General features: G+C 43.5%; 1 protein-coding gene across 1 annotated transcript in view; it reads left to right on the top strand.

Moving 5' to 3' along the window:
- Positions 1-5,373: 5,373 nt before the first annotated feature.
- wdr35 (WD repeat domain 35) overlaps positions 5,374-26,457 on the top strand; it is a gene marked incomplete at both ends in the record, with an annotated part of 42,474 nt that continues 21,390 nt past the window's right edge. The window contains 17 exons of the mRNA XM_080537725.1: positions 5,374-5,397; positions 6,561-6,678; positions 8,903-8,974; positions 9,288-9,380; positions 9,606-9,734; positions 10,486-10,619; positions 15,989-16,154; positions 16,627-16,772; positions 17,879-18,004; positions 18,540-18,725; positions 19,184-19,216; positions 19,666-19,726; positions 24,629-24,773; positions 24,983-25,052; positions 25,624-25,677; positions 25,817-25,926; positions 26,233-26,452. Of these exons, the coding sequence (XP_080393851.1) occupies positions 5,374-5,397; positions 6,561-6,678; positions 8,903-8,974; positions 9,288-9,380; positions 9,606-9,734; positions 10,486-10,619; positions 15,989-16,154; positions 16,627-16,772; positions 17,879-18,004; positions 18,540-18,725; positions 19,184-19,216; positions 19,666-19,726; positions 24,629-24,773; positions 24,983-25,052; positions 25,624-25,677; positions 25,817-25,926; positions 26,233-26,452 (1,887 nt within the window). The remainder of the gene's footprint in view (positions 5,398-6,560; positions 6,679-8,902; positions 8,975-9,287; positions 9,381-9,605; positions 9,735-10,485; positions 10,620-15,988; positions 16,155-16,626; positions 16,773-17,878; positions 18,005-18,539; positions 18,726-19,183; positions 19,217-19,665; positions 19,727-24,628; positions 24,774-24,982; positions 25,053-25,623; positions 25,678-25,816; positions 25,927-26,232; positions 26,453-26,457) is intronic.

The raw sequence follows: 26,457 nt of genomic DNA on the forward strand, positions 1-26,457 counted from the left end.
CTCTTTTTTTAAATTTGTTTTTCAGATTTTATCCCTTTTTCACCCAATTTGGTAGCCAATTGAACCCAACCTAGAATCCAATTATCCCCTGCCTATTGCGAAGGATCCGCCGCACGACCCCGTGGCCGGCAGTCCCAGAAGAGGCCGCCAGGCAGACTAGCTGACTGGCTCCTCGAGCCCAGCACCTGTTATTCCGGCACCCCGGGGGCGCTGTTGCGCGACGGATCCTTGTCCGGAAATACTCCTATACCGCCCTCGGGAGCGGCCGCCCAATATGCCGCTCCCCGTGTGTGCCCCAGCCATATCCGGATCTGGCGAGCTGGGATTCGAACCCAGTCCCCGGTGGGCAGCATGCACTAGTGGCCAGTGCTTAGACCGCTACACCAGATGTAGCGTTCTTTGTCTTGGTCAGTGAAGTGGGACGTAAACTCTGATGGTCTGAAGTTGCCACTGGCGCTGGTGCTGCATCCATTGTTTTCTATTCTGCCAATATGGCGCCGTAAACAAAGTTTTGTGACTCGAGTCACGTGACGTCCAGAGCTCTATATAATATTTGAACTCCATTAGTCCTCTGTGAGGCAAATCATTTACAAATGGAGAGCATTTAACATGACAGCAACTCGGCCTAGAAGTGGACACCCTTCCAAAATATCCCAAAGAGCCACAAGAAAAATCAAAAATCAGGTAAAAACAATCCAAACATAATATTTAGAGATTTGCAGACCTCCCTTGCTGCATCTCAGGTAACTGCTGCTTCAACAATAAGAAGAACACTGAATCACAATGGCATGTGTGGGAGGGTTGCTAGGAAGAAGCCTCCTGGGAATGTCATGATCTGGGGCTGCTTTTCCTCCTCTGGGGCCTCATTTATAAAGCTTGCGTACGCACACTAAGGTGCGTAAGCAAATTTTCCTGCAATTTTGGGATTTATAAAAACTGTGCGCACCTCTAGGCTACGCACACTGTGGTCCATGCGTACGCATAAAAACTGGAGAAATGTCAACTGCGACTCCGCTGGCAGAAGGATGAAACAGGAGAAACGCTTTGAAATGGATACAATTTCCACCAACATAAATCAAAAGATTACCTCACATATTATGTGAGTGCACACAAAGAATATACGTGCACACTGCCCATATCTTATTCTCCCTTGTCCTGTACCCATCACAATGTAGCCTACATATATATTTGTTCTATATAGATATTCATGCAAATATATAAACTTTTTATATTCATATTTATTGCACATAGCGCGAGGCTGGACAAGTTGAGCACCGTTCCTGATTCACTGTTCCCGAGTGCTCAGTGGGTAACGTCCCGATAAGTCCAATGATTGCAATATCCATACATTGAAGAACATGAACAAGCCCACTGTAGACAATTGACTATCATCCCCAAGCACACCCCATACGGACTACGAACATTTTAAGCGCACAGACACTTTATTACTGAGCTATCTATTATTACTAATTGCACCACCAGTGTATCTTGTCTTAGGCTACTTAATCTGTAATTATTAAACAATACTTGGATGTTATGACATGTATTATCATGAATAGTAAGCAAGCCCGGATTATCCATTTATTGCATCGGGTGAACGCCCTGGGGCACCAGCCAATGGGGGGGCACCAAATTATTCAGACAATGAAGAGACATTTTTAAAATATAGGCTATATTTACTGGAAGTCATCCACACAGGTACAAAACTAACGGTTATATTTAGGCTATCATGTATAAAAAGATAAATAATTGCGAGTTCAGTGTAAGTGCCCCCCCCCCCAGTCACAGACAAGTGCGCGATGACGCAGTGCCACCAAACTATCAGAAGAAATCCAAATGTACAGGCGACAACTGAGTGGCTCTGCCAAGCGAACAATTAAGCAAGGTAAAGACTCCAGACATACGGCCACTCTTAAAAATGTCCCAACAATTGGGATTTTTTATTTATTTCACCTAGGCCTAAAATTAGCACCGGAGCCCATTCACAGCCACACTGGAGCATGTCTTGCTGAATGTGTAGTAAGAATGGTTCATGTCATGACCTGAATGTGGAGTAAGAATGGTTCATGTCATGACCTGAATGTGGAGTAAGAATGGTTCATGTCATGACCTGAATGTGGAGTAAGAATGGTTCATGTCATGACCTGAATGTGGAGTAAGAATGGTTCATGTCATGACCTGGGGTTAGACTTGTCGGGTAAATATAACGGCCTCCAGGCGCATCTTCAAAAAGCAAACCCCCTGATTCATTGCCCTGTGCTGGACATTCCCTTCATGTTGTCGGTGTAAACACCACATTAATAGCTGTAAGGATGCGAGTGATTTCTTTGACCTACTTCAGTCATTGTATGCGTTTTGTGCAGCATCCCCTCACCGATGGAGCCGGATATTTAAAAAGAAGGATGTGAACAGCAGGACTCTAAAACCACTGTCCAGTACTAGATGGAGTTGTAGGACTGACTCTACCAAAGCGTTGAGAGAGAACTATAGTGCAATAAGAGAGGCCTGATAAGAATAAGATTCCCTGCTGGCAATTGAATCCGAGTTGGTCAAAGAGATGGACTTTGATGGACTTTGAGGATTTAGTAAACGACTTTGCCTGTGTAAAATCAAGAAAAAATAAGTTCTGCTAAAGGTAAGGCTTACTTCTGCTTATTTGGGGCTAATATGAGGCTGTGGCTGATTTGGGCAGGCTGTGTGATGCACAGGGCTATAGCCTACGTCTGATACAGCATCACGAAGGTGAGCAGAGCGGCAAAGAGAGAGGCGCTGTTTATTTCCATAATACCTGTAGTACGCTTCATTAATGCGGACAGAAAATATGTTCTTATTCTTATATGCCTGCAACAGTCGTTATTGGACTTGGTTGGTATTGAGCTTGTTTTATTGTAGTATACAGTATGTGCATTTTCCCCCTTTGTTATGGTTTAGCATGTAGTCTCAGGCCATTTATGATGGAAATAATTAGCCTATACAGCCCGTTCCAAATTATTATGCAAATTATATTTTTCTCAGATTTTCCTAAATAGTCGATGTAAATGACAATCAGTATAATTTTCAAGTCATCAACCGTTAGAGTATAATTCAAATTTTATTGAACAAACCTCCCAATGATAACAGTATTTTTTTTTAAAATAAAAAACTCAAAATGCACTGTTCCAAATGATTATGCACAACAGAGTTTCAAAACATTTTATAGGTTGTAAAGAACTAAAAATGGTAATTTGATGAATTTAGGGTTAGGAGGTCATATTAGGAGGTCATATTTACTGAAATCAAAAGCTATTTCAAACAAAAACATCTTAACAGGTCTAGTTACATGTTAACATAGGACCCCTTCTTTGATATCACCTTCACAATTCTTGCATCCATTGAACTTGTGAGTTTTTGGACAGTTTCTGCTTGAATTTCTTTGCAGGATGCCAGAATAGCCTCCCAGAGCTGCTGTTTTGATGTGAACTGCCTCCCACCCTCATATATATTTTGCTTGAGGATGCTCCAAAGGTTCTCAATAGGGTTGAGGTCAGGGGAAGATGGGGGCCACACCATGAGTTTCTCTCCTTTTATGCCTATAGCAGCCAATGACACAGAGGTATTCTTTGCAGCATGACATGGTGCATTGTCATGCATGAAGATGATTTTGCTACGGAAGGCACGGTCCTTCTTTTTGTACCACGGAAGAAAGTGGTCAGTCAGAAACTCTACATACTTTGCCGAGGTCATTTTCACACCTTCAGGGACCTTAAAAGGGCCTACCAGCTCTCTCCCCATGATTCCGGCCCAAAACATGACTCCGCCACCTCCTTGCTGACGTCGCAGCCTTGTTGGGACATGGTGGCCATCCACCAACCATCCACTACTCCATCCATCTGGACCATCCAGGGTTGCACGGCACTCATCAGTAAACAAGACTGTTTGGAAATTAGTCTTCATGTATTTCTGAGCCCACTGTCATGCTGCAAAGAATACCTCTGTGTCATTGGCTGCTACAGGCATAAAAGGAGAGAAACTCATGGTGTGGCCCCCATCTTCCCCTGACCTCAACCCTATTGAGAACCTTTGGAGCATCCTCAAGCAAAATATATATGAGGGTGGGAGGCAGTTCACATCAAAACAGCAGCTCTGGGAGGCTATTCTGGCATCCTGCAAAGAAATTCAAGCAGAAACTGTCCAAAAACTCACAAGTTCAATGGATGGAAGAATTGTGAAGGTGATATCAAAGAAGGGGTCCTATGTTAACATGTAACTTGACCTGTTAAGATGTTTTTGTTTGAAATAGCTTTTGATTTCAGTAAATATGACCTCCTAATATGACCTCCTAACCCTAAATTCATCAAATTACCATGTTTAGTTCTTTACAACCTATACAATGTTTTGAAACTCTGTTGTGCATAATAATTTGGAACAGTGCATTTTGAGTTTTTTATAAATAAATAAAAAATACTGTTATCATTGGGAGGTTTGTTCAATAAAATTTGAATTATACTCTAACGGTTGATGACTTGAAAATTATACTGATTGTCATTTGCATCGACTATTTAGGAAAATCTGAGAAAAATATAATTTGCATAATAATTTGGAACGAGGTGTATATATAGAAAGTCGTGTTGCATTGTGATGTGAGTTGCATTCAGATTTGAGCATCAGTGTAAAGGCTATACTACGGCATTAGGCCCAACTGTGATGAGCCTGTACTGTAGTTATGTTCAAGTCAAGACTAAAAACCCATCTTTTTAATATTGCCTTTAAATGACTAAATCATTAAATTATGATTATATAATGATTGGAGCACTTTGAGCTGCAGTGTTTGCAGGAAAAGTGTTCGCTTTTCAAATAAAAAGTGATTATTATTATTAGTAGTATTATTATTATTATTATTATTATTATTATTTCATTGCCTTTTATTGTGATCCTAATCCATGTACGGCACTTTGGTCAGCGCAAGTTGTTTTAAATGCTTTATAATTAAATAAAGATGACATGACTTTGAGGAAACCGGACGTTCAAAACTACACTCGTGCGCAGAGCTTACAGAAGACTACAACTACCAGAAGAGAGAGGGGAAGCATTGTGTGACTCGTCTTCCGGTTCATGGTTACCCTGGGTTACCACGGAAAGCGTTGCAAGACGTCCTAACCAGCTAATAATGTAGCTATACTTTTTGCAGGAGGAAAACTAAATTGTCAGATGCAAAACATGTTTGTGCGTGTTCTCATTAACTGTACATAGATAGTCCGCTGGTAATCTACTGCTACTCCAGAGAAGTGTTTCCATAAAGCAGCTACTACAGCTACCCCAGCTAGCTACCCAGCTAGCTTTAAGCGCTTCGACTCCTACGGACGTGCGTTGAGTTGACGTTACTGGGCAGAAACCATGTTTATTTATCTCAGTAAAAAGGTAAGACGTACTCTTTCTGACATGTACCAAACATCTGTTCGTATAGCTGAAATGACTTGCTACTCTGCACAGCTTCACACTGACTGTCGCTGATTATTTTCTCCCCCAATATCCTCCTCATCCCCATGCCTCCACCGCCAGCACACACTGACCACACAAAGAGCTTTTGATGCCTTTTATGTTAAACGTTCAACATAGTGCAGTGATTTCTGCCGACGCATATAGCCGACAATTAAATATCCATAATAAATTGTCCTGAGCAAAGTATCCAGTTGTAAAGTCATTGAGATGCCTTCATCCAGTCAGTTGATGATGATGAAAACCTTTATTGTCCCCAATGGGGAAATTTTGTTGTCAAACAGCTTAGTTAGGGCAGACAGAAAACATTCAATAGATAAATAGATAGATAAAACAGTGCAGGCTCAATAAGTAAAAAGTTGTGACCATGCACAGCCCTCTCTCTCTCTCTGTCCCAGATTGCCATTCAGTCAGTTGTGACCATGCACAGCCCTCTCTCTCTCTGTCCCAGATTGCCATCCAGTCAGTTGTGACCATGCACAGCCCTCTCTCTCTCTGTCCCAGATTGCCATCCAGTCAGTTGTGACCATGCACAGCCCTCTCTCTCTCTGTCCCAGATTGCCATTCAGTCAGTTGTGACCATGCACAGCCCTCTCTCTCTCTCTGTCCCAGATTGCCATTCAGTCAGTTGTGACCATGCACAGCCCTCTCTCTCTCTGTCCCAGATTGCCATCCAGTCAGTTGTGATCATGCACAGCCCTCTCTCTCTCTGTCCCAGATTGCCATTCAGTCAGTTGTGACCATGCACAGCCCCCTCTCTCTCTGTCCCAGATTGCCATTCAGTCAGTTGTGACCATGCACAGCCCTCTCTCTCTCTGTCCCAGATTGCCATTCAGTCAGTTGTGACCATGCACAGCCCTCTCTCTGTCCCAGATTGCCATTCAGTCAGTTGTGACCATGCACAGCCCTCTCTCTCTCTGTCCCAGATTACCATCCAGTCAGTCGTGACCATGCACAGCCCTCTCTCTCTCTGTCCCAGATTGCCATTCAGTCAGTTGTGACCATGCACAGCCCTCTCTCTGTCCCAGATTGCCATTCAGTCAGTTGTGACCATGCACAGCCCTCTCTCTCTCTCTCTGTCCCAGATTGCCATTCCCAACAACGTGCGTCTGAAGTGCGTCTCCTGGAACAAGGATCAAGGCTTCATCGCCTGCGGAGGTGAAGAGGGTCTTCTGAAAGTACTGAAGCTGGAGACGAAAACAGGTGAGGGTTTTCAAGTCACTGGTCACCTCACAGGTTATTTATGCAGTTATGCAAAGTGTTAAGGCAATGTGATTCAGATTCTACATTTGTGAAACGACTACTGTAATTGAGCTTGGCTCCTGATGGCACCTGTCATCTCAGTATACGCCGTGTCGATCAGAGTTTCACCTTTATTGTTACCTCACATTACATGAGTGTAAGGAAGTACAATTCAGCCTTCAGTTCCTGACATTGCAGCACAAGACAATATGGCATAATTCAAGATAAAAAAGTGACAATAGTGCAGGACATAAGTGACAAAAAGACAGGATACAATTAGCAGTATCCAGACAATTAACAGGCAATAGGCGTAATTCAAGATAAAAAAAGTGACGAATAAGAAGGATACAATTAGCACTACAACTAGTAATAAAATAGATAGTTCAAGTAGTAAAGTGACTGTGAGCTTAAGGTTTAGGTAGTCTGTATACACGAGGTGTGCTTGATGATAGTCAGTTGTCTACAGTAGGCTTGTTCATGAGCATGATCACCTGGGGGAAGTAGCTGTTGGTTAGCCTCTGAGTTTTGGCCCTGAGGCTCCAGAGGCAGTGAAATGGGACTCCTTATAAACATGGAGTCACTGGTGGGTGTGACACAGGTTAGACAGCAGAGCCAGGGTGAGAGAACTATCCTGGTCCAGGATTTCAACATTCCAAAGGCGCTTAGCAACCAGCAAGGTGCGCTGTATAGATGGCTCTGGGTAGGGTTGGGGGGTATAGATGGCTCTGGGTAGGGCTGGGGGGTATAGATGGCTCTGGGTAGGGCTGGGGGGTATATATGTTATAGTACATGTAGGAATACGGTACATGTGGGAAAAATAGGGTTAGGGTTAGGTGCCTAGACATGCCAGCATGTACCAAGTCGACGTAGCACCTAACCATAACCCTATTTTTCCCACATGTACCGTATTCCCACATGTACCGGTCCGTAACATATACATTGTTCACACCGTTATACTGATAATAATAATAATAATAATAATAATAATAATAATAATAATAATAATAATAATAGCACTACACCCCTGATCACAAACCATTCCCTCTCATTGTCATTGTCCTTCACAGCTCATGGTCTCCCCTTACACCCTGGTTAACACTGTTAACAACTCAATAGGCGTCATTAATGGGCAGCAATCACAGTACCGTTTGGGGTGGGGTGGAGGTAGCTACAGGGGAAACGAGTCTCCTTAGTTGGTTCCTATAGATCCATAACTTCATTCTAGAATCCATAGGCGACTTGCGCTTGTCCATATACTGTATGTCAGAATACCGCTAAAACATTTCCCCTGCTTCTCCTTGCTGCCCATATGAGAGCTTAGCTAGAGAAAATACTCTAGACTAAAACACCAGAGTAGATAATGAGATTTGAAAAAGACCAGTTGGTCCCAGCTCAGATAACTTGATATTTTAAAAACAGGGTGTCCGCGGTGTCTTGAAAAGTATTAAAAGTTGATAAATCAATTTTGGGAAAATCAAGACCCTTAATAAGTATTAAAAAGTCTTATCACGATTTTATGAGGTCTTGAATTTTGTAGGTATTTTTCTGAATTAGACTCTGTCCAAAGAGTTTGAGTCCTAAAAACTTTTAGTAAAAGTTCGTGAATGTATTAGTTTTATTAAAAAACAAAGATGAACCGGAAATTGTGTTGTATGATAGTGGTCTAGTCTATTGCAAACTAAACCTGTTAAGTTAAAGGTGTCACTGATGTAAACGGTTACAGCTCGAAGTGGCGGTGAGGTCTGGAAAAATATTGACACGGTCTTTAAAAAGTCTTAGAAAGGTATTGAAATTAACCTCAAGATTCCTGTATATACCCTGAAAAATGTCCACTCTTCATCTTCATGTAGCCTAATTCATGAGCTGATCTGCTTTCTAATCAGCTAAATTTAGCTAAATATAGAATATAGAATTTCAAACAGCCATCTCCTTGTTGTGGCTTTCTGCTGCAGCATTGAGCTAGCCCACTGTTGCAACCATGTAGTCAGTATGAGCCTTTTAAACTCTCACCTACTGTATGTGGCATATACTACATTACATGATACAGTCCATTGTAGTAACCCAAGGCAGGACCATATTGTCACATGTTCATGTAGCCTACATGACTAGTACATTCAATTAAAATGTTTGTTCCATTTTCATGTTAAATTATCCTGTTTTTCTTTCCATTTATAACTTTCAACAGACGATGCTAAACTCAAGGGACTTGCAGCACCCAGCAATCTGTCAATGAACCAGACCCTTGAAGGACACAGTGGTAAGTAGGGGTGTTTTCGAATGACAGATGCGTCGTTCTTTTTACCCCAAAGTGCTGGTGCATTGTTGGTCTATAAATGTTACGAGCACATACATTGTCGATACTGATTTTGATGTCTGCTAAGAGGTTGATGTCTGCTAAGAGGTTAGGGTTAGGTGCATTATTGTTCATTACAAATACAAATCTGAGATTGACATGAAGAAAAAGAGAGGGAAAGGTACAGAAAGAACAATAGTCTGTAAATGCTCTGTTTTTGTTCCTGATTACAGGTGCAGTGCAGGTGTAAATGCTCTGTCTTTGTTCCTGATTACAGGTGCAGTGCAGGTTGTGACTTGGAATGAACAGTACCAGAAGCTAACCACAAGTGACCAGAATGGACTTATTATTGTGTGGATGCTCTACAAAGGTATCTTTAAAGTTCTGTGGTTTGTCAGAGAAAATGTCTGGTAGGTTGGTGAAACAAGCCTCAGGATCCCCAAGATCAATTCCGTCACTCTAGTTTAGTTTGTCAACGTCTCTCCTACTAGTCACATCAGTTAATAACTGCCATGAATAAACTTTTTAGACAAGTAGTGCTGCACATGTCTGCATTGAGAGACATGAATTGATTGTTGTCTTGTTTTGTCTAAAGGCTCGTGGTATGAGGAGATGATCAACAACAGGAACAAGTCGGTAGTGAGGAGTATGAGCTGGAACGCAGACGGACAGAAGATCTGTATCGTGTACGAGGACGGAGCCGTCATCGTTGGGTCTGTGGACGGTGAGGCTGCTCTTCTTTTTAAACAGTTGCTCCAATGAATCCAAGATGATCTGAGTTTAGTTTTGATGGCCTAATAATACACTATTATTATTATTATTTTGACATTGCTTAACAGTCTCTCTAGTTACTTTCACTAACGTGCAAAATAATAATTTAATAATAATAAACATAAGAGGTGGGCCGGCTAATGACTGTTTCACCAGTTATGGATGACAGGTTTAATGTTAGTTATGGACTTACTACTTACACCCATTAATTACATAATTGTGACAACTGCCAATGAAAAGGGCTACCTGTAGGCAAAATCATTTTTCTGTTTTTTACATGTGCTTAAACTACAGATTGTAAGCTTTCAAATGATGCATCATACATTGAAATCGGAAACAAATTGAAGACGACATGAGTATTTGAAAGTTGCTACACCTGAAATCACTAAGCACAGAAAATCCCCATCAAAGATAATGAATCCCCATCAAACAACAAGAAACGAAGTCATTGTGTTATAGATTACACTTATTTAATGAACGTAAAACTGTTCGGAAAAATAACGAGTGGGTACTTCACATCTTCGAGTTGAATGTTAGCTAAAAAAACGAAACAAACGAAAAAAAACTTTCAAGACGAATTTCACGTCTTTCTCATTTCCGAGAGGTGTCTGTTTACATCAAATTGTGACACAATTGGTAAGAAGAAAACTATCAGGAAGAAAAGAGGCATGGTTGATGTCGTTGTTGGTTTTGTATTTTGGTAGGTAATCGGATCTGGGGGAAAGAGCTGAAGGGCATTCAGCTTGCCTATGTAGCCTGGTCACCAGACAGCAAGATCCTCCTGTTTGGAATGGCCAACGGGGAAATCCACATCTATGACAATCTAGGGAATTTCAACGTAAGTGCATGATAATGTCCTTTGAATGTTGCCACTGCAATTAGTAGCCAGTTTGTTTCCAGAGACATTGTCTCCAATACCTTTGCTTCAACCAGAGAGAGTTTCTGGATATGAGCAGCTTTATTTAATATTTAGAGCTTAAAATATTGATGGTTTGGCCTGAGAATGGTATCCCAGGGTGTAGCAGATTCAGACACAGAGGAGGTCGACACGGAGGTTTGGGTCTGGGCACTGCCCCTTTATTCACCAGTCCCTGACACGGGACACGGGACTACTACTACTAATAATAATAATAATAATAATGCAGTGCTCCGGGACCACTGATCCCACACTCCATGGCGTTTGCGGTGTCTCTGCTGTAGTCTCCCTCGCCAGTACCTTAGAGGCGTAAGATTCTGATGCATTGAACAATTTGGAACCGGTTCTCGACTGGAAGCCAGACCATTATTATTATTATTATGATGATGATGATTTGTTAAAAAGCGTTTAAGCCACAGCCCAGTTTACCTACAGTAGAAAGGTGGAAGTCACTCTGCCTCTCTCCCTCTGTCAACAGCAGTCTCTGCCTCTCTCCCTCTGTCAACAGCAGTCTCTCTCTCTCCCTCTGTCAACAGCAGTCTCTCTCTCCCTCTGTCAACAGCAGTCTCTCTCTCCCTCTGTCAACAGCAGTCTCTCTCTCCCTCTGTCAACAGCAGTCTCTCTCTCTCTCCCTCTGTCAACTGCAGTCTCTCTCTCCCTCTGTCAACAGCAGTCTCTGCCTCTCTCCCTCTGTCAACAGCAGTCTCTCTCTCCCTCTGTCAACAGCAGTCTCTCTCTCCCTCTGTCAACAGCAGTCTCTCTCTCCCTCTGTCAACAGCAGTCTCTCTCTCCCTCTGTCAACAGCAGTCTCTCTCTCCCTCTGTCAACAGCAGTCTCTCTCTCCCTCTGTCAACAGCAGTCTCTGCCTCTCTCCCTCTGTCAACAGCAGTCTCTCTCATCCTCTGTCAACAGCAGTCTCTCTCTCCCTCTGTCAACAGCAGTCTCTCTCTGCCTCTGTCAACAGCAGTCTCTGCCTCTCTCCCTCTGTCAACAGCAGTCTCTCTCTGCCTCTGTCAACAGCAGTCTCTCTCTCCCTCTGTCAACAGCAGTCTCTCTCTGCCTCTGTCAACAGCAGTCTCTGCCTCTCTCCCTCTGTCAACAGCAGTCTCTCTCTCCCTCTGTCAACAGCAGTCTCTCTCCCTCTCTCCCTCTGTCAACAGCAGTCTCTCTCTCTCTCTCCCTCTGTCAACAGCAGTCTCTCTCTGCCTCTCTCCCTCTGTCAACAGCAGTCTCTCTCTCCCTCTCTCCCTCTGTCAACAGCAGTCTCTCCCTCTCTCCCTCTGTCAACAGCAGTCTCTCTCTCCCTCTCTCCCTCTGTCAGCAGCAGTCTCTCTCTCCCTCTCTCCCTCTGTCAACAGCAGTCTCCCTCTCTCCCTCTGTCAACAGCAGTCTCTCTCTCCCTCTGTCAACAGCAGTCTCTCTCTCCCTCTCTCCCTCTGTCAACAGCAGTCTCTCTCTCCCTCTGTCAACAGCAGTCTCTCTCTCCCTCTGTCAACAGCAGTCTCTCTCTCCCTCTCTCCCTCTGTCACCAGCAGTCTCTCTCTCCCTCTCTCCCTCTGTCAACAGCAGTCTCTCTCATCCTCTGTCAACAGCAGTCTCTCTCTCCCTCTCTCCCTCTGTCAACAGCAGTCTCTCTCTCCCTCTGTCAACAGCAGTCTCTCTCTCCCTCTGTCAACAGCAGTCTCTCTCTCCCTCTCTCCCTCTGTCACCAGCAGTCTCTCTCTCCCTCTCTCCCTCTGTCAACAGCAGTCTCTCTCATCCTCTGTCAACAGCAGTCTCTCTCTCCCTCTCTCCCTCTGTCAACAGCAGTCTCTCTCTCCCTCTGTCAACAGCAGTCTCTCTCTCCCTCTGTCAACAGCAGTCTCTCTCTCCCTCTGTCAACAGCAGTCTCTGCCTCTCTCCCTCTGTCAACAGCAGTCTCTCTCTGCCTCTCTCTACCTTGTTGTGTGTTTAGTTGCGTAGCCTCCTAGTGCTGGTGGTCAGAACCATAGTGGTGTGTGTACACTACTGTATGGAGACCGCAGGTGCTGTGTCACTGAGTGGTGAAATGGATGTCATCTCTTTCTCTCTCTGAGAGAATTAAATGAGGTTTTACGGTCATATATAAGGGTACAATAGCAGACATGCCTGTCTTTCTTTGATAGTTGAGAGAGAGTTGAGAGAGAGAGAGAGACTAAAGAAATTTTGGGTGGCAACATTTAAAAAAATACAAATAACGGTTAAGTCATTAAAGCCGAGCAGGAGATTTTATATAGAAGGGGCTCAAATACCAAGATATCCTACAGCTGCAGCGGAACATGCAGAACGTGCATGACACACACACACACACACACACACACACAGAAAGATCATCAGCTCATCGAATATGAAGTACACGAGAGATAATCAGCTCATCGAATATGAAGTACACAAGAGTACACATGGAATCGGGAACGCGCATACAGCACTGAACAACATCCGTAGAATATAAACTTGTGACTGACAGTCACATATACATACACACACACACACACACACACACACACACAATGAAAGATCATCAGCTCATCAATACGAAGTAAGTAAGTAAGTAAAGCTTTATTTATATAGCACCTTTCATACAAGAAATGCAGCTCAAAGTGCTTTACAACAGGAATAAGAACATCAAGTGAATATAAAAACATGACAAAACCCGGTGTTCTAAATCCTACAATACAAACCTGTTTTTCAGTTCAATCTAATATTCTCCTCCTGAATGTTTATATTGACTGACTTACGCTACCCAGCCCTGGAAACCACACACACGCAGCCGGTTCACCAAGCTAGATAAACCTCCAAACAAGCTGATGGTACATAGGAAGCTTGAGCAGAGTGGAGGGCCTCCGTAACACCAAGGAGAGCAGTTTCAGTAGAGTGCCCAGCCTTAAAGCTGGACTGTTGAGGGTCAAGGAGGTTGTTCTGAAGGAGATGGTGAGATAGTTGGTTGGATGCAGCGCGTTCAAGGGTTTTCTATAGGAAGGAGAGAAGGGATACCGGTCTGTACTTGTGGACAGAAGAGGCTTGACTCTGGCTGTCTTAAAGGCAGCCGGGACAGATCCTGTGGATAAGGAGGAGTTGACTACTGTGGTAAGGAAAGGAAGGAGGTCTTTGGAAATGGATTGGAGAAGAGGAGAGGAGAGGGGATGGGAGAAGAGGAGAGGGGATGGAGTGGCAGATAGTTGCCCACTTAGATGCAGTTGTTGACAAAAATGTAATTGCTTATTTTTTTTATCATAAGCCTACAACATAGTCAACAGCAGGCTGTATGAGATGCTGGCATCCTCCCAGGTATTTGAGATGCACATAGACCAGAGCTGCTTTGTCATTCAGGGTCAGTGGGATCTAGCCCCCCCAGCAGATGGTGCTGCTGTGCAAATTAAGCATCACATTGTCTACCTTCATTAGCCAATCTAATACTTGTTATCTTTGGTTAATGCACCATTCACGGCTGTGCTTTACTTAAGTCTCCTTTCTCTGGCTGTAGCACATGTTGGAGCCACTAGGGACAGACTTTGAGCACACAACCATGTTCCCCACTCAAAGTGTTTTATTTTTTTTATGATTAATAGTTTTTTATTATTTTCAATTAACAGACAATGAACAAACATCCATTACACGTAACAGTTGACATTAAACAATAAATTAAAAAGACAAAAAATAGACACAACAAAACATAAAGGTGATGTACAGCAATGTAACTCTACAGCATTGTCTAACAATCATACTTATAGCAGTTTATTTTTACTTTTTACATTTGGGATATTGCTACTTATAATTAAATAAAATAAATAAAAATAAATAAAAATATTGCTATTTACATGAGCTGGAGTTGCCATTATTTCTCAATATATGAGTGATACTGCCCCCATTTCAAGCGGTATTCCTCCACCTTATCTAGCAGCCTATATGATAATTGTTGTAGGGCTGCCAGCTGCCCAAGAGAAATGTGCCACAGAGACGGTGCTGGTGCTGTTGAGGCCTTCCACTCTTTAACTAATAGTTTCCGTCCTAGCATTAACGCTGTCTGGATCCAATTGGCGAGTGGTGGAGTCACCTCACTTAATGCTGTGGGGTCACCCAAAATAAAAAGACTGGGGGTGAACGGAATGTCAAGGCCGACAATTTTTTCCAGATAACCATGGATGGCTAGCCAAAACTCCTGGGTTTTTGGACATCCCCAAAGCATATGCACTCAAAGTGTTTTATTGCCAGAGGGGCCAGTCCTGATCTGGACATCACAACCACAAATATCAGCGGTCATCATGAATGAGGTGTTCTATTTACTCACTACTCGCCTCAGTACTGACTGGAGGAAAACGTTTAAGCGTCTAGGGACACACAATGAATTTAATTATAACTGTAGGCAGTTTCAACCCTGAGTGGTTTCAGAGGAACAGCTTTTTCATACCATTTATATTTTTAGAGTAATCGAATTTGCCTGAAATCCTATTAATTTCTCTCTGAAGGGGAACATTGTAAAATATGTTGACTGACTACACTTAAAGAACTTTATTTGAGTTTTCTTTTACACTTTTTTAACTTTAAACTACCAGCTCTACCCCTCTGAAACCACTATCTATCTATCTACAGTATCTATTGATCTAACCTTCTCCATCCATCCAACCAACCAACCACCTAACCAAACTATCTTAAGTTGACTATGAAATAATGACACTCAAAGATGTTGATGCTTCGATCTGCGCCACCTTGTTTTATATTTTATAGCATCGTAAACCGCTGTGCACATTCTCCAAATATGATACAGCACTGGTATCCACGAACAGACTCTCACTTTCTTTCAACTACCCAGCAATCTGTCTGTTGTCCAAACCATCTTTAAACTTTTTCTACTACCAACTACCACATATCTTTAATTTGATGGAGCTCTTTGATAACATTCATAGTTTTTAAGCTATAACCAGTTACGGTTTAACAAATTATCACAGATTTATTTAGCCGTGAGCTTTTTCTTGCAAATATCTACCTGCTTTAACTGCCTGGGTTAACTACCTCATAACTACCTTACCAACTTGTTCCACTACCATGGAAATACTTATAGCCATTTGAAGCAAGCCTACAAATCTCCTTCCCAGAAGGTTAATATTTCAAGCCATTGTGAGATGGATAGTACACTGTGCAGTAATTCCATACCATACCAATGTTCCAATTGGTTTTTGCATGTTTAGTTTTTCTTCTTTAGCATTTAGTCAATTGTGCAGTGTGTATAAGAGACCTCCTGCCCTGCAGACGTTGAGACTGTTGTTATGTTGTAGATGAAGATGACCCTGGGCTGTCTGCACAATGTGACCGGGGCCGTCAGCATTGCAGGGATCCACTGGTACGCGGGGGCCCAGGGCTACGTGGAGCCAGGCTGCCCCTGCTTGGCCATCTGCTTTGATAACGGAAGGTGCCAGGTCCTGCGTCGCGAGGGAGATGAGAGTGAGTCAATGAGTCACGTCTTTAACGTCTGACTGAAATGGAAATCACTAAATCAATGCTTTTTTTTTTGGTGCTTTTTTTCATATCTTAAGTTGAAATAATGACACTCAAAGATGTTGATGCTTCGATCTGCGCCACCATGTTTTATATTTTATAGCATCGTAAACCGCTGTGCACTTTCTCCAAATATGATACGGCACTGGTAAGTGTGCCTGCCTCAACTGTTACCCAGCAGTGGATAAAGTCACGTTAGCTTTCCAACGTAGACAGAGCAGTTCACCAGCTAGCCCTCTCCAGACCCAGTCTTTCTCTCATGTCCTCTCCAGACCCAGTCTTTCTCTCATGTCCTCTCCAGACCCAGTCTTTCTCTCATGTCTCCAGACCCAGTCTTTCTCTCACGTCTCCAGACCCAGTCTTTCTCTCATGTCCTCTTCAGACCCAGTCTTTCTCTTATGCCCTCTTCCCTCTTCAGACCCAGTCTTCATAGACACGCTCATGAACGTGGCCAGCATCCAGTGGAACCAGTGTGGCAGTGTGCTGGCCGTGGCTGGGTCCCTCAGAGCCACCACCGTGGAGAAGGAGGTCAACGTGGTGAAGTTCTACACCCCGTTCGGAGAGGTGAGAAGTCTGTCCACTAACAGGGTTGAAGTCTGTCCATTAACAGGATTTCTCTTCAGAGAATGTTAGCGGGCGCTGTGCAACATTGTGGACTTTAACTATGTTAACATTTCAGACCTCATTTAAAAGCGAAAGTGTTACTATGTTCCTCAGTTAATTCAGTGTTTTAGTGGTATTCTTAAAGCATTTTGACATGAACAAATGCAAGGCGGTTTTGATAATGCATTCCAGTGCTACCTTGCTCAAAGATTCTGGGGAGAACCCTGTTTAATATAGCCTAACACCAAGATTACAGATAAACTAAACATGGTCAATATGTATTTGGGTATTTGACTCGACGATAGAAATCAGCAACACGTGAAACATGATCTATGAACTCTATGAACAACTTTTAGCTACTAGCTGCTTTTAATAGCTAGTAGCCAATCAGCCAGTTTTGTGCTGTGATAGCTACATAGCCGACAGTTGGCAGACAGACATGTAGCTGCAGCAGCAGGACAGCAGCAGGTGACTCACTCAGCACAGGAGCCCAGAAGGTCGTCTCTGTCTGCTGGCATTTGATCCGTGGTGTGGTCCTTTAAGATTATCAACACAATTCTCACAGGAAATAACCTAAGATTAGTTCTCAAGCAACTTGCCTAGTAAAATGTAGGTGAATGAATACATTGTTAATTAGGTCTCTCAGGTCCTCTGACCAGGGTTTGTTGGTTGTCCCCCGTGCCAGACTGAAGACCCAGGGTGATGGAGCATTCCAACCCGTGGCTCCCAGGCTCTGGAATGCTCTGCCCTTGGATCTTAGATCAGCTGGATCGGTCAAGGTTTTTAAAAAAACAGCTAAAGACTGTCTTGTATAGACAGGCTTTTGGCTAGCCCCTAGGGCCTGTCTTTCTGTGTCCTGTTGATGTTGTTGTACACCTGTTGTCTGTTACTTGTTTTTATTTTCACTTGTTTTGCCTGTTTTAACCTGCTGTGGCTTTCGCTCTTGTATTATGTTTTATTTGTGTTTCTTCCTTGTTATGTAAAGCACTTTGTGACCCTTGGTCTGGGAAAGGTGCTGTATCAATACATTGTACTTACTTACTTAATTGTTTCTCTTTGTTTAACAGCACCAGCGGACCCTGAAGGTGCCTGGGAAACAGATGACAGCGGTGGCCTGGGAGGGAGGAGGACTACGGATCGGACTGGCAGTGGACTCCTACATTTACTTTGCCAACATAAGGCCAGATTATAAGGTAAGCATCAGCTTGTCTATAGGCTTAGTCATAATGCACCAGCATTTGCTGTGCTTATTCTTGCATTCTTTATGTCTTATGACCGTAAAAAGGGAGATAAAGTTATCAGTGGGCAGTAGATAAATATTATGTCGAAAACTGTCTTCTGTCATATTAAAGACAGTGGCGGGTTGACTTTGAGTCATTTGAGCAGTCTTATGGCCTGTGGGTAGAAGCTGTCCCAGACCCTGTTGGTCTGAGTCTGGGGTCTCCGGGACTGTTTGCCAGACAGTGACCAAGAGAACAGCATGTGGCGGGGGGGTGGCGGGGGCGGCTCTTTACAGGAACACGGATGTGAGTGTTCGAGACGGCTGCAGATGGGTGATGTTGAAACCGTGCTCTGAGAATGGAGAGGAATGTTTAGGGACAGGTCAAAGGTCAAAACCCCTTTGAGTTCACACTGAGGACGATGAAGTAGTGGACATAAAGCGTTTCCCTAGACAAACCATCTGAAGTGAAAGGAAGAGTGGTCATGAATCACCTTCTCTGTTCCCAGTGGGGCTACTGCTCCAGCACGGTGGTGTACTCCTACACCAAGCCCGACCGGCAGGACCACTGTGTCGTGTTCTGGGACACAAAGAACAATGAGACATTTGTCAAGTACGTCAAGAGCCTCCTGTCCATCACCACCTCAGGAGACTTCTGCATCCTGGCCACCAAGACAGACCACACACACCCACAGGTACACTACACACACACACACACACACCCACAGGTACACTACACACACACACACACACCCACAGGTACACTACACACACACACCCACAGGTACACTACACACACACACACAGGTACAGTACACACACACACACATCATTTTACATTACACCACTACTCACTCCATGTATACTGTAAGAATATGGGGAGCATATTTTGATACTCTATTATAACATCTTTATTTAAAATTTCAGGGTAGCATATTCCGATAGAGGATGTTGGTAAAAATACGCTACCTCTTAAATACCGATGTTATAATAGAGCATCAAATGAAATAACGTACTGTATGACAGTTGTTACAAACATGTTGAACAACAGCACCATTGCTGGATCAGTCTCACCTAATCTTTTTGCAGATTAAGGTTGTTATTTTGCTGTAATGAAAGTTCTTTCCTTGTTTCCTCATGTCTGGCCACACAGGAGGATGCAGAGCTGGAGTCTGGGAACGCCATGGTAACGTCACAACATCTGCAGGGTTCACTGTTTGTTGAATTTCAGTTGATCACCTGTAATAATGATGATGATGATGATGAAAACCTTTATTGTCCCCAATAAACCTTTATATTCCCCAATGGGGAAATTTTGTTGTCAAACAGCTTAGTTAGGGCAGGCAGAAAACATTCAATAAATAAATAAATAAAACAGTGCAAGTAAAGTGCTCAAGTGCATGTATAGTCCAAGTAGCAGTCTTAACGGCCTCTCAGCTCCAGGTCTCCCCCACCCTGCAGGGCCTGGTTGTAGAGTCGGAGTGCAGCTGGAATAAAGGACTGTCCAAATCTTTTTGTACTTTGACGGGGGAGAACAAATCTGTGGCTGAACACATGGTAATGGTAACCTCTGGTATATGAATGAAATGAACCCAATGTTGTTGTGGTTAAGTTGAGTACGTTGTTGTGTTGCAGTATGTGCTGGTCCTCTGTAACTCTATTGGGACGCCACTGGACTCAAAGTACATTGACATTGGTGAGTGAGATTAAACATCATTCATAGTAGATGATAATGAATGGAACTATGCCATTTTGAATGTGTTAAATATTCCTCATATAGAATGATGTTGTTTATTTGGCCTTATTTTTTTTTATTTGAACGTTTAACTTGAGCCCCTGCTCAATGTCTCTAGACGTGGAGTCTGTTTGGCTGGAGTCAGTCAATTCTGTACTGGGCAACTATGTTAACAAACCAAACTCAATGGTTAATCTAGTCTGGTTAACCTGGTTAATCTAGTCTTGTTAAACGTGTTAATCTAATCTGGTTAATCTAGTCTGGTTAACCTGGTTAATCTAGTCTGGTTAACCTGGTTAATCTAGTCTGGTTAACCTGGTTAATCTAGTCTGGTTAACCTGGTTAATCTAGTCTTGTTAAATTTGTTAATCTAATCTGGTTAATCTAGTCTGGTTAACCTGGTTAATCTAGTCTGGTTAACCTGGTTAATCTAGTCTGGTTAACCTGGTTAATCTAGTCTGGTTAACCTGGTTAATCTAGTCTTGTTAAATTTGTTAATCTAATCTGGTTAATCTAGTCTGGTTAACCTGGTTAATCTAGTCTGGTTAACCTGGTTAATCTAATCTGGTTAACCTGGTTAATCTAGTCTGGTTAACCTGGTTAATCTAGTCTGGTTAACCTGGTTAATCTAGTCTGGTTAACCTGGTTAATCTAGTCTGGTTAACCTGGTTAATCTAGTCTGGTTAACCTGGTTAATCTAGTCTGGTTAACCTGGTTAATCTAGTCTTGTTAAATTTGTTAATCTAATCTGGTTAATCTAGTCTGGTTAACCTGGTTAATCTAGTCTGGTTAACCTGGTTAATCTAGTCTGGTTAACCTGGTTAATCTAGTCTGGTTAACCTGGTTAATCTAGTCTGGTTAACCTGGTTAATCTAGTCTGGTTAACCTGGTTAATCTAATCTGGTTAACCTGGTTAATCTAGTCTGGTTAACCTGGTTAATCTAGTCTGGTTAACCTGGTTAATCTAATCTGGTTAACCTGGTTAATCTAGTCTGGTTAACCTGGTTAATCTAGTCTGGTTAACCTGGTTAATCTAGTCTGGTTAACCTGGTTAATCTAGTCTGGTTAACCTGGTTAATCTAATCTGGTTAACCTGGTTCATCTAATCTGGTTAACCTGGTTAATCTAGTCTGGTTAACCTGGTTAATCTAGTCTGGTTAACCTGGTTAATCTAGTCTGGTTAACCTGGTTAATCTAGTCTGGTTAACCTGGTTCATCTAATCGCGCGCACCACTGTCGCTCCAGGGCCGTGTCAAAAGTCGACTTCTACTTTATGTACATATGCTGTCACGACGTGGAAGCTCACGTGAACAGGTATTTAATGTCAGAAAATCTTATTTACAATCTCTTGGACAGCACTGGAATTAAGTGTTACATTTAACACGTCCGTTAAAGCTACAAACTCCCATCTAGATGCAAACAGAACAGGCGTACTACCGCGTTCTACCAAATCAATTTCAATAAAAGCGTTTAATACTGCTTTTCAGCCTGTCAAAAATATTGTTTTAAACATAAATCCATCCTGGCCACACTTGTTTGAGTATAACTGTCCTTTTAGAAGAAGAAGAAGATTCAAGCTTTGTCATTGCACAGAGAACAACGAGATGTATTTATGCTCTAGGCCAGGGGTCAGAGGTCAGGGGGCAGAGCCATAGAAGGACCCTGGAGCAGTTAGGGGTTCAGTGCCTCACTCAAAGACACTACAACACACAGTCAACCGGGATTCGAACCGCTGCGAGCTGCTGACCCTGCCGACCATTAGACTGAGCCACAGTCGCTCCCCGTCACATAAAAGCACGGCCAGTCTCTGTCTGCCTTACTGGGCCAGTCTCTGTCTGCCTTACTGGGCTTCAAATGCCGGCTGTTGGTAGGGCTCATGCTGCCAGCGTTCACGGGCTCATGGCACAGAGACACAGAGCAGTGGGCATATTTATGTCTCCCAGACATTCTGCCAAATTCCGTTTCTAAATGGTGTGCCAGGTCTGTGCTGCTGGCGAAATATTTACCCAAGACCACAGGCACAGGAACATCAAATGAATGGATCTGAATGAGTTTGTATGAGACCCAGCATGTTGAATCAATAAAGACAGAAAGATGTTAACTTCCTCTTTGTGGTGACTTTTCCTGTATAGCCTGAATAGACCCTGTTGGACCAGATAACGCATCTCCTTAAGCCCTTCTGCCAGGGCCTTCTGCCAGGGCCTTCTGCCAGGGCCAGCCATTAGAGGCTTCTGCCAGGGCCAGCCATTAGAGGCTTCTGCCAGGGCCAGCCATTAGAGGCTGAAATGACCATTTTGCATCTCCCAATTACTTCCAGATGTCATGGACATTTTGCTCCTGTAACAGTAGTACTTTCATAAAGTGAATATAAAATGTGAAAAAGTATACAAATGGTGTATTTCATGTGTTTAATCATACTACTACCCAAGTGATTAATCACACTACTACCTACTACTACTAACTAAGGGTATGTTCTCACTAGAACATTTGCTTCACGGAGTTTAGGATAAAATTCGCTTTGCTCTGCGTCGTTTGCAGCGGTGAGAACGCACATTCGAAGTCGCTCCCGGAGCAAAGAACCAACGGATGCTCCACTTGAAAAGGGTGGTTTCGCTCCGGTTAGAAACGACGCATCCATCACTTTGCTTTGCTTCGCTTTTGGTGAGAACGCTGCTCGAGGCAGTCCATAAGAAAACAACAGCGCAGGCGTGTTGATCTGGATAAGAGCGGGATGAACAGGCAATTCTCAATTTTTCTGACCAATCAACTACCACGTCTGTTGCTTCGATTGCGTATGTTACTTCGTTTACATGAAGGGCTGTGAGAACGCAAATCAGAGAAATAATTTATGCAACAATGTTGCAAACTCATCCACTTGCTCCGGGTCTCGATTCAGACTTTCATGTGAGAACATGACCTAAGTGTAATAGAGCCAAACAAGAGCAAACTTGGGGGTAGGCTTGTTGTGTCATAGGGTAGGCCTGTTGTGTCATAGGGGAGGCCTGTTGTGTCATAGGGGAGGCCTGTTGTGTCATAGGGGAGGCCTGTTGTGTCATAGGGGAGGCCTGTTGTGTCATAGGGGAGGCCTGTTGTGTCATAGGGGAGGCCTGTTGTGTCATAGGGGAGGCCTGTTGTGTCATAGGGGAGGCTTGTTGTGTCATAGGGGAGGCTTGTTGTGTCATAGGGGAGGCCTGTTGTGTCATAGGGGAGGCCTGTTGTGTCATAGGGTAGGCCTGTTGTGTCATAGGGGAGGCCTGTTGTGTCATAGGGGAGGCCTGTTGTGTCATAGGGGAGGCCTGTTGTGTCATAGGGGAGGCCTGTTGTGTCATAGGGTAGGCCTGTTGTGTCATAGGGGAGGCCTGTTGTGTCATAGGGGAGGCCTGTTGTGTCATAGGGGAGGCCTGTTGTGTCATAGGGGAGGCCTGTTGTGTCATAGGGGAGGCCTGTTGTGTCATAGGGTAGGCCTGTTGTGTCATAGGGGAGGCCTGTTGTGTCATAGGGGAGGCCTGTTGTGTCATAGGGGAGGCCTGTTGTGTCATAGGGGAGGCCTGTTGTGTCATAGGGGAGGCCTGTTGTGTCATAGGGGAGGCCTGTTGTGTCATAGGGTAGGCCTGTTGTGTCATAGGGGAGGCCTGTTGTGTCATAGGGGAGGCCTGTTGTGTCATAGGGGAGGCCTGTTGTGTCATAGGGTAGGCCTGTTGTGTCATAGGGGAGGCCTGTTGTGTCATAGGGGAGGCCTGTTGTGTCATAGGGGAGGCCTGTTGTGTCATAGGTGAGGCCTGTTGTGTCATAGGGGAGGCCTGTTGTGTCATAGGGGAGGCCTGTTGTGTCATAGGGTAGGCCTGTTGTGTCATAGGGGAGGCCTGTTGTGTCATAGGGGAGGCCTGTTGTGTCATAGGGGAGGCCTGTTGTGTCATAGGGTAGGCCTGTTGTGTCATAGGGGAGGCCTGTTGTGTCATAGGGGAGGCCTGTTGTGTCATAGGGGAGGCCTGTTGTGTCATAGGGGAGGCCTGTTGTGTCATAGGGGAGGCCTGTTGTGTCATAGGGGAGGCCTGTTGTGTCATATGGTAGGCCTGTTGTGTCTTGGGAATACAACATACAGCCCCCTGTGTCAGTAATGGTACTACAAGATGAAAAAGATTCTTAGTTTATCTGATGTTTGGGTACATGGTTTCACCATTTCAAAATGACACGTTTTTATACGTAGTGCCGCTATTTCAGGGCACCAAAAGTAATGGGACTTACTATGTGTTCTGCAGATATAAGAGAGCTGTCAATGTCTAGTATGGATGCTAGGCTTTGGGTTTGCCTGTGGAGTCTGTCAACATGAGGTGTCAATTAAAGTCAAGGAAGCCATTATTCAGCAAAACTCAGAAACAGCCAAACAAATCTAGAACATGGCCATAACCTGAGGTTTGACAAAATCAACAATTTAGGACATAATTAAAAAGAGGAACAAAAGCTCAGCAATCGCAAATGGGCTACAGTGAATTACCGAAGAATACTTCTCATAATTAAGATTCAAAACAATAATTGTGAATTTATTCTTGACATAATACAACTTAGTTTTTCGAAATTTCAACTTTATTCTCAACTTTATGACATTTCAACATTATTTTGGACTTCTGCTACCCCCTCTACAAAAACAACAACACATTATTATTTTCTCTGGGCTATATTAAGCTTCCATATATTACAGTCAATGCAATGCAATTGTGTTGTGAAATTGTGGTGATCCGAACTTGTCATGGAATGTCATATTATATTTTTTGGGACTCAAGCCATACTTCACTGCATCAGCTTTCCTCCTTACTAACGTCTGACTTTTATCTTTGGCTTGTGCTGTGGGCTTGACCTTGACAGATCCGCTGTTTGTAACCATGACAAAAACGCATGTGATCGCCGCCTCCAAGGAAGCCTTCTACTGCTGGCAGTACCGGGTAGCCAAGAAGCTGACGGCCCTGGAGATCAACCAGCTGTCCAAGACCAGGAAGGAGGGCAGAGAGAGGTGAGCTGGTGTCACTGTTGAGGCAGGTAGACAGGGCAGGCATGTAGACAGAGAAAGGTGAGCTGGTATCAGTGTCGTCCTACACTGACCCCCATATAGGGCTGGTCCCTGTACTGTCCTCGTCTGTGTGCCAAGAGGTCAGCTCTAAAGATAGTATCTCTCTCTCTCTCTCCCCCCCCCCCCCCCCCCCCCACACACACACACCCTAGGGTCTATCATATTGATGATACTCCATCTGGGACCACTGAGGGTGCTCTGGACTTTGCCAAGGCTTTTACTGTGAGTACATTTATAGAAGAACACCATGCCTCTTCTAACACAGTGTTCAGTGTTCAGCCTCTCTGTTCACTCTGAGTGATGAACTCCAGTGATAAAGTGAAACTACAGTATATGCAAAAACTACCAGTTGAGTGCAAATGGCAAACTGATGACCCATTTCTATATGTTTATACCCATTTCTATATGTTTACTAATTTCTATATGTTTATACCCATTTCTATATGTTTACTAATTTCTATATGTTTATACTCATTTCTATATGTTTACTAATTTCTATATGTTTATACCCATTTCTATATGTTTACTAATTTCTATATGTTTATACCCATTTCTATATGTTTACTAATTTATATATGTTTACTCATTTCTATATGTTTATACTCATTTCTATATGTTTATACTCATTTCTATATGTTTATACTAATTTATATATGTTTATACTAATTTCTATATGTTTATACCCATTTCTATATGTTTACTCATTTCTATATGTTTATACCCATTTCTATGTTTATATAATTTCTATATGTTTATACTCATTTCTATATGTTTTGCTATTGTTATATTTTAGGCAACACGAGACCCTATCTGTTGCATTACAGCAACAGAAAAGACATTGATTGTGGTATGTATTCTTTTCAGTATTTCTTACCGAATCGTTCTGTCAAAAGTTCAAATCTGTGCATGTAATTGTCTGTGTGTGTGTGTGTCTGTGTGTGTGTGTGTGTGTGTGTGTGTGTGTGTGTGTGTGTGTGTGTGTACAGGGCCGTGAGTCTGGCAGCATCAACAGATACAGCCTCCCTAACATCAGTCTGGTGCAGAAATACTCCCTCAACTACCGAGCTTACCAGCTCTCCCTCAACTGCAACTCCAGGTAGGTACGATAGGTATGGATAAGGTATGGATAAGGTATGACATTTCTGTCATGGCTTCCGCATTTAGGCCTACGAGAGAGTCAGAATCATGTCGGAATCATGTACTACCAAGCGGACCAATCACAGTGCTTACGGTTGCGTAGGCACTGCCGCGTAGTTATTTTTGGAGAGGTGCGCGTGAGCCTACGGCGTAGGCTCGGGGCCTACGCAGGCTATGGCGTAGGCTACGCCGTAGATTTTACGCAAATTGGGTTTTAGGTCATGACCAGTGAGGTGGTTAACCCTCTGTCATACTTGTTCCTCAGCCGTCTGGCCGTCATCGACATCTCTGGGGTTCTGACCTTCATGGACCTGGAGGTGCGCCCGTCCTCTACAGACAGCTCTGGGACCCGGCCCACCACGGCCGACCTGTCAAAGTTTGAGCGCAAGGACGTCTGGGACATGCAGTGGGCCAATGACAACCCTGACCTGTTCTCAATGATGGAAAAGACCAGAATGTATGTCTTCAGGAACCTTGACCCCGAGGTGAG

Source organism: Nansenia antarctica, assembly GCF_963989245.1.
Source record: "Nansenia antarctica genome assembly, chromosome: 8".
In the NCBI taxonomy this organism is placed as follows: Eukaryota; Metazoa; Chordata; class Actinopteri; order Argentiniformes; family Microstomatidae; genus Nansenia; species Nansenia antarctica.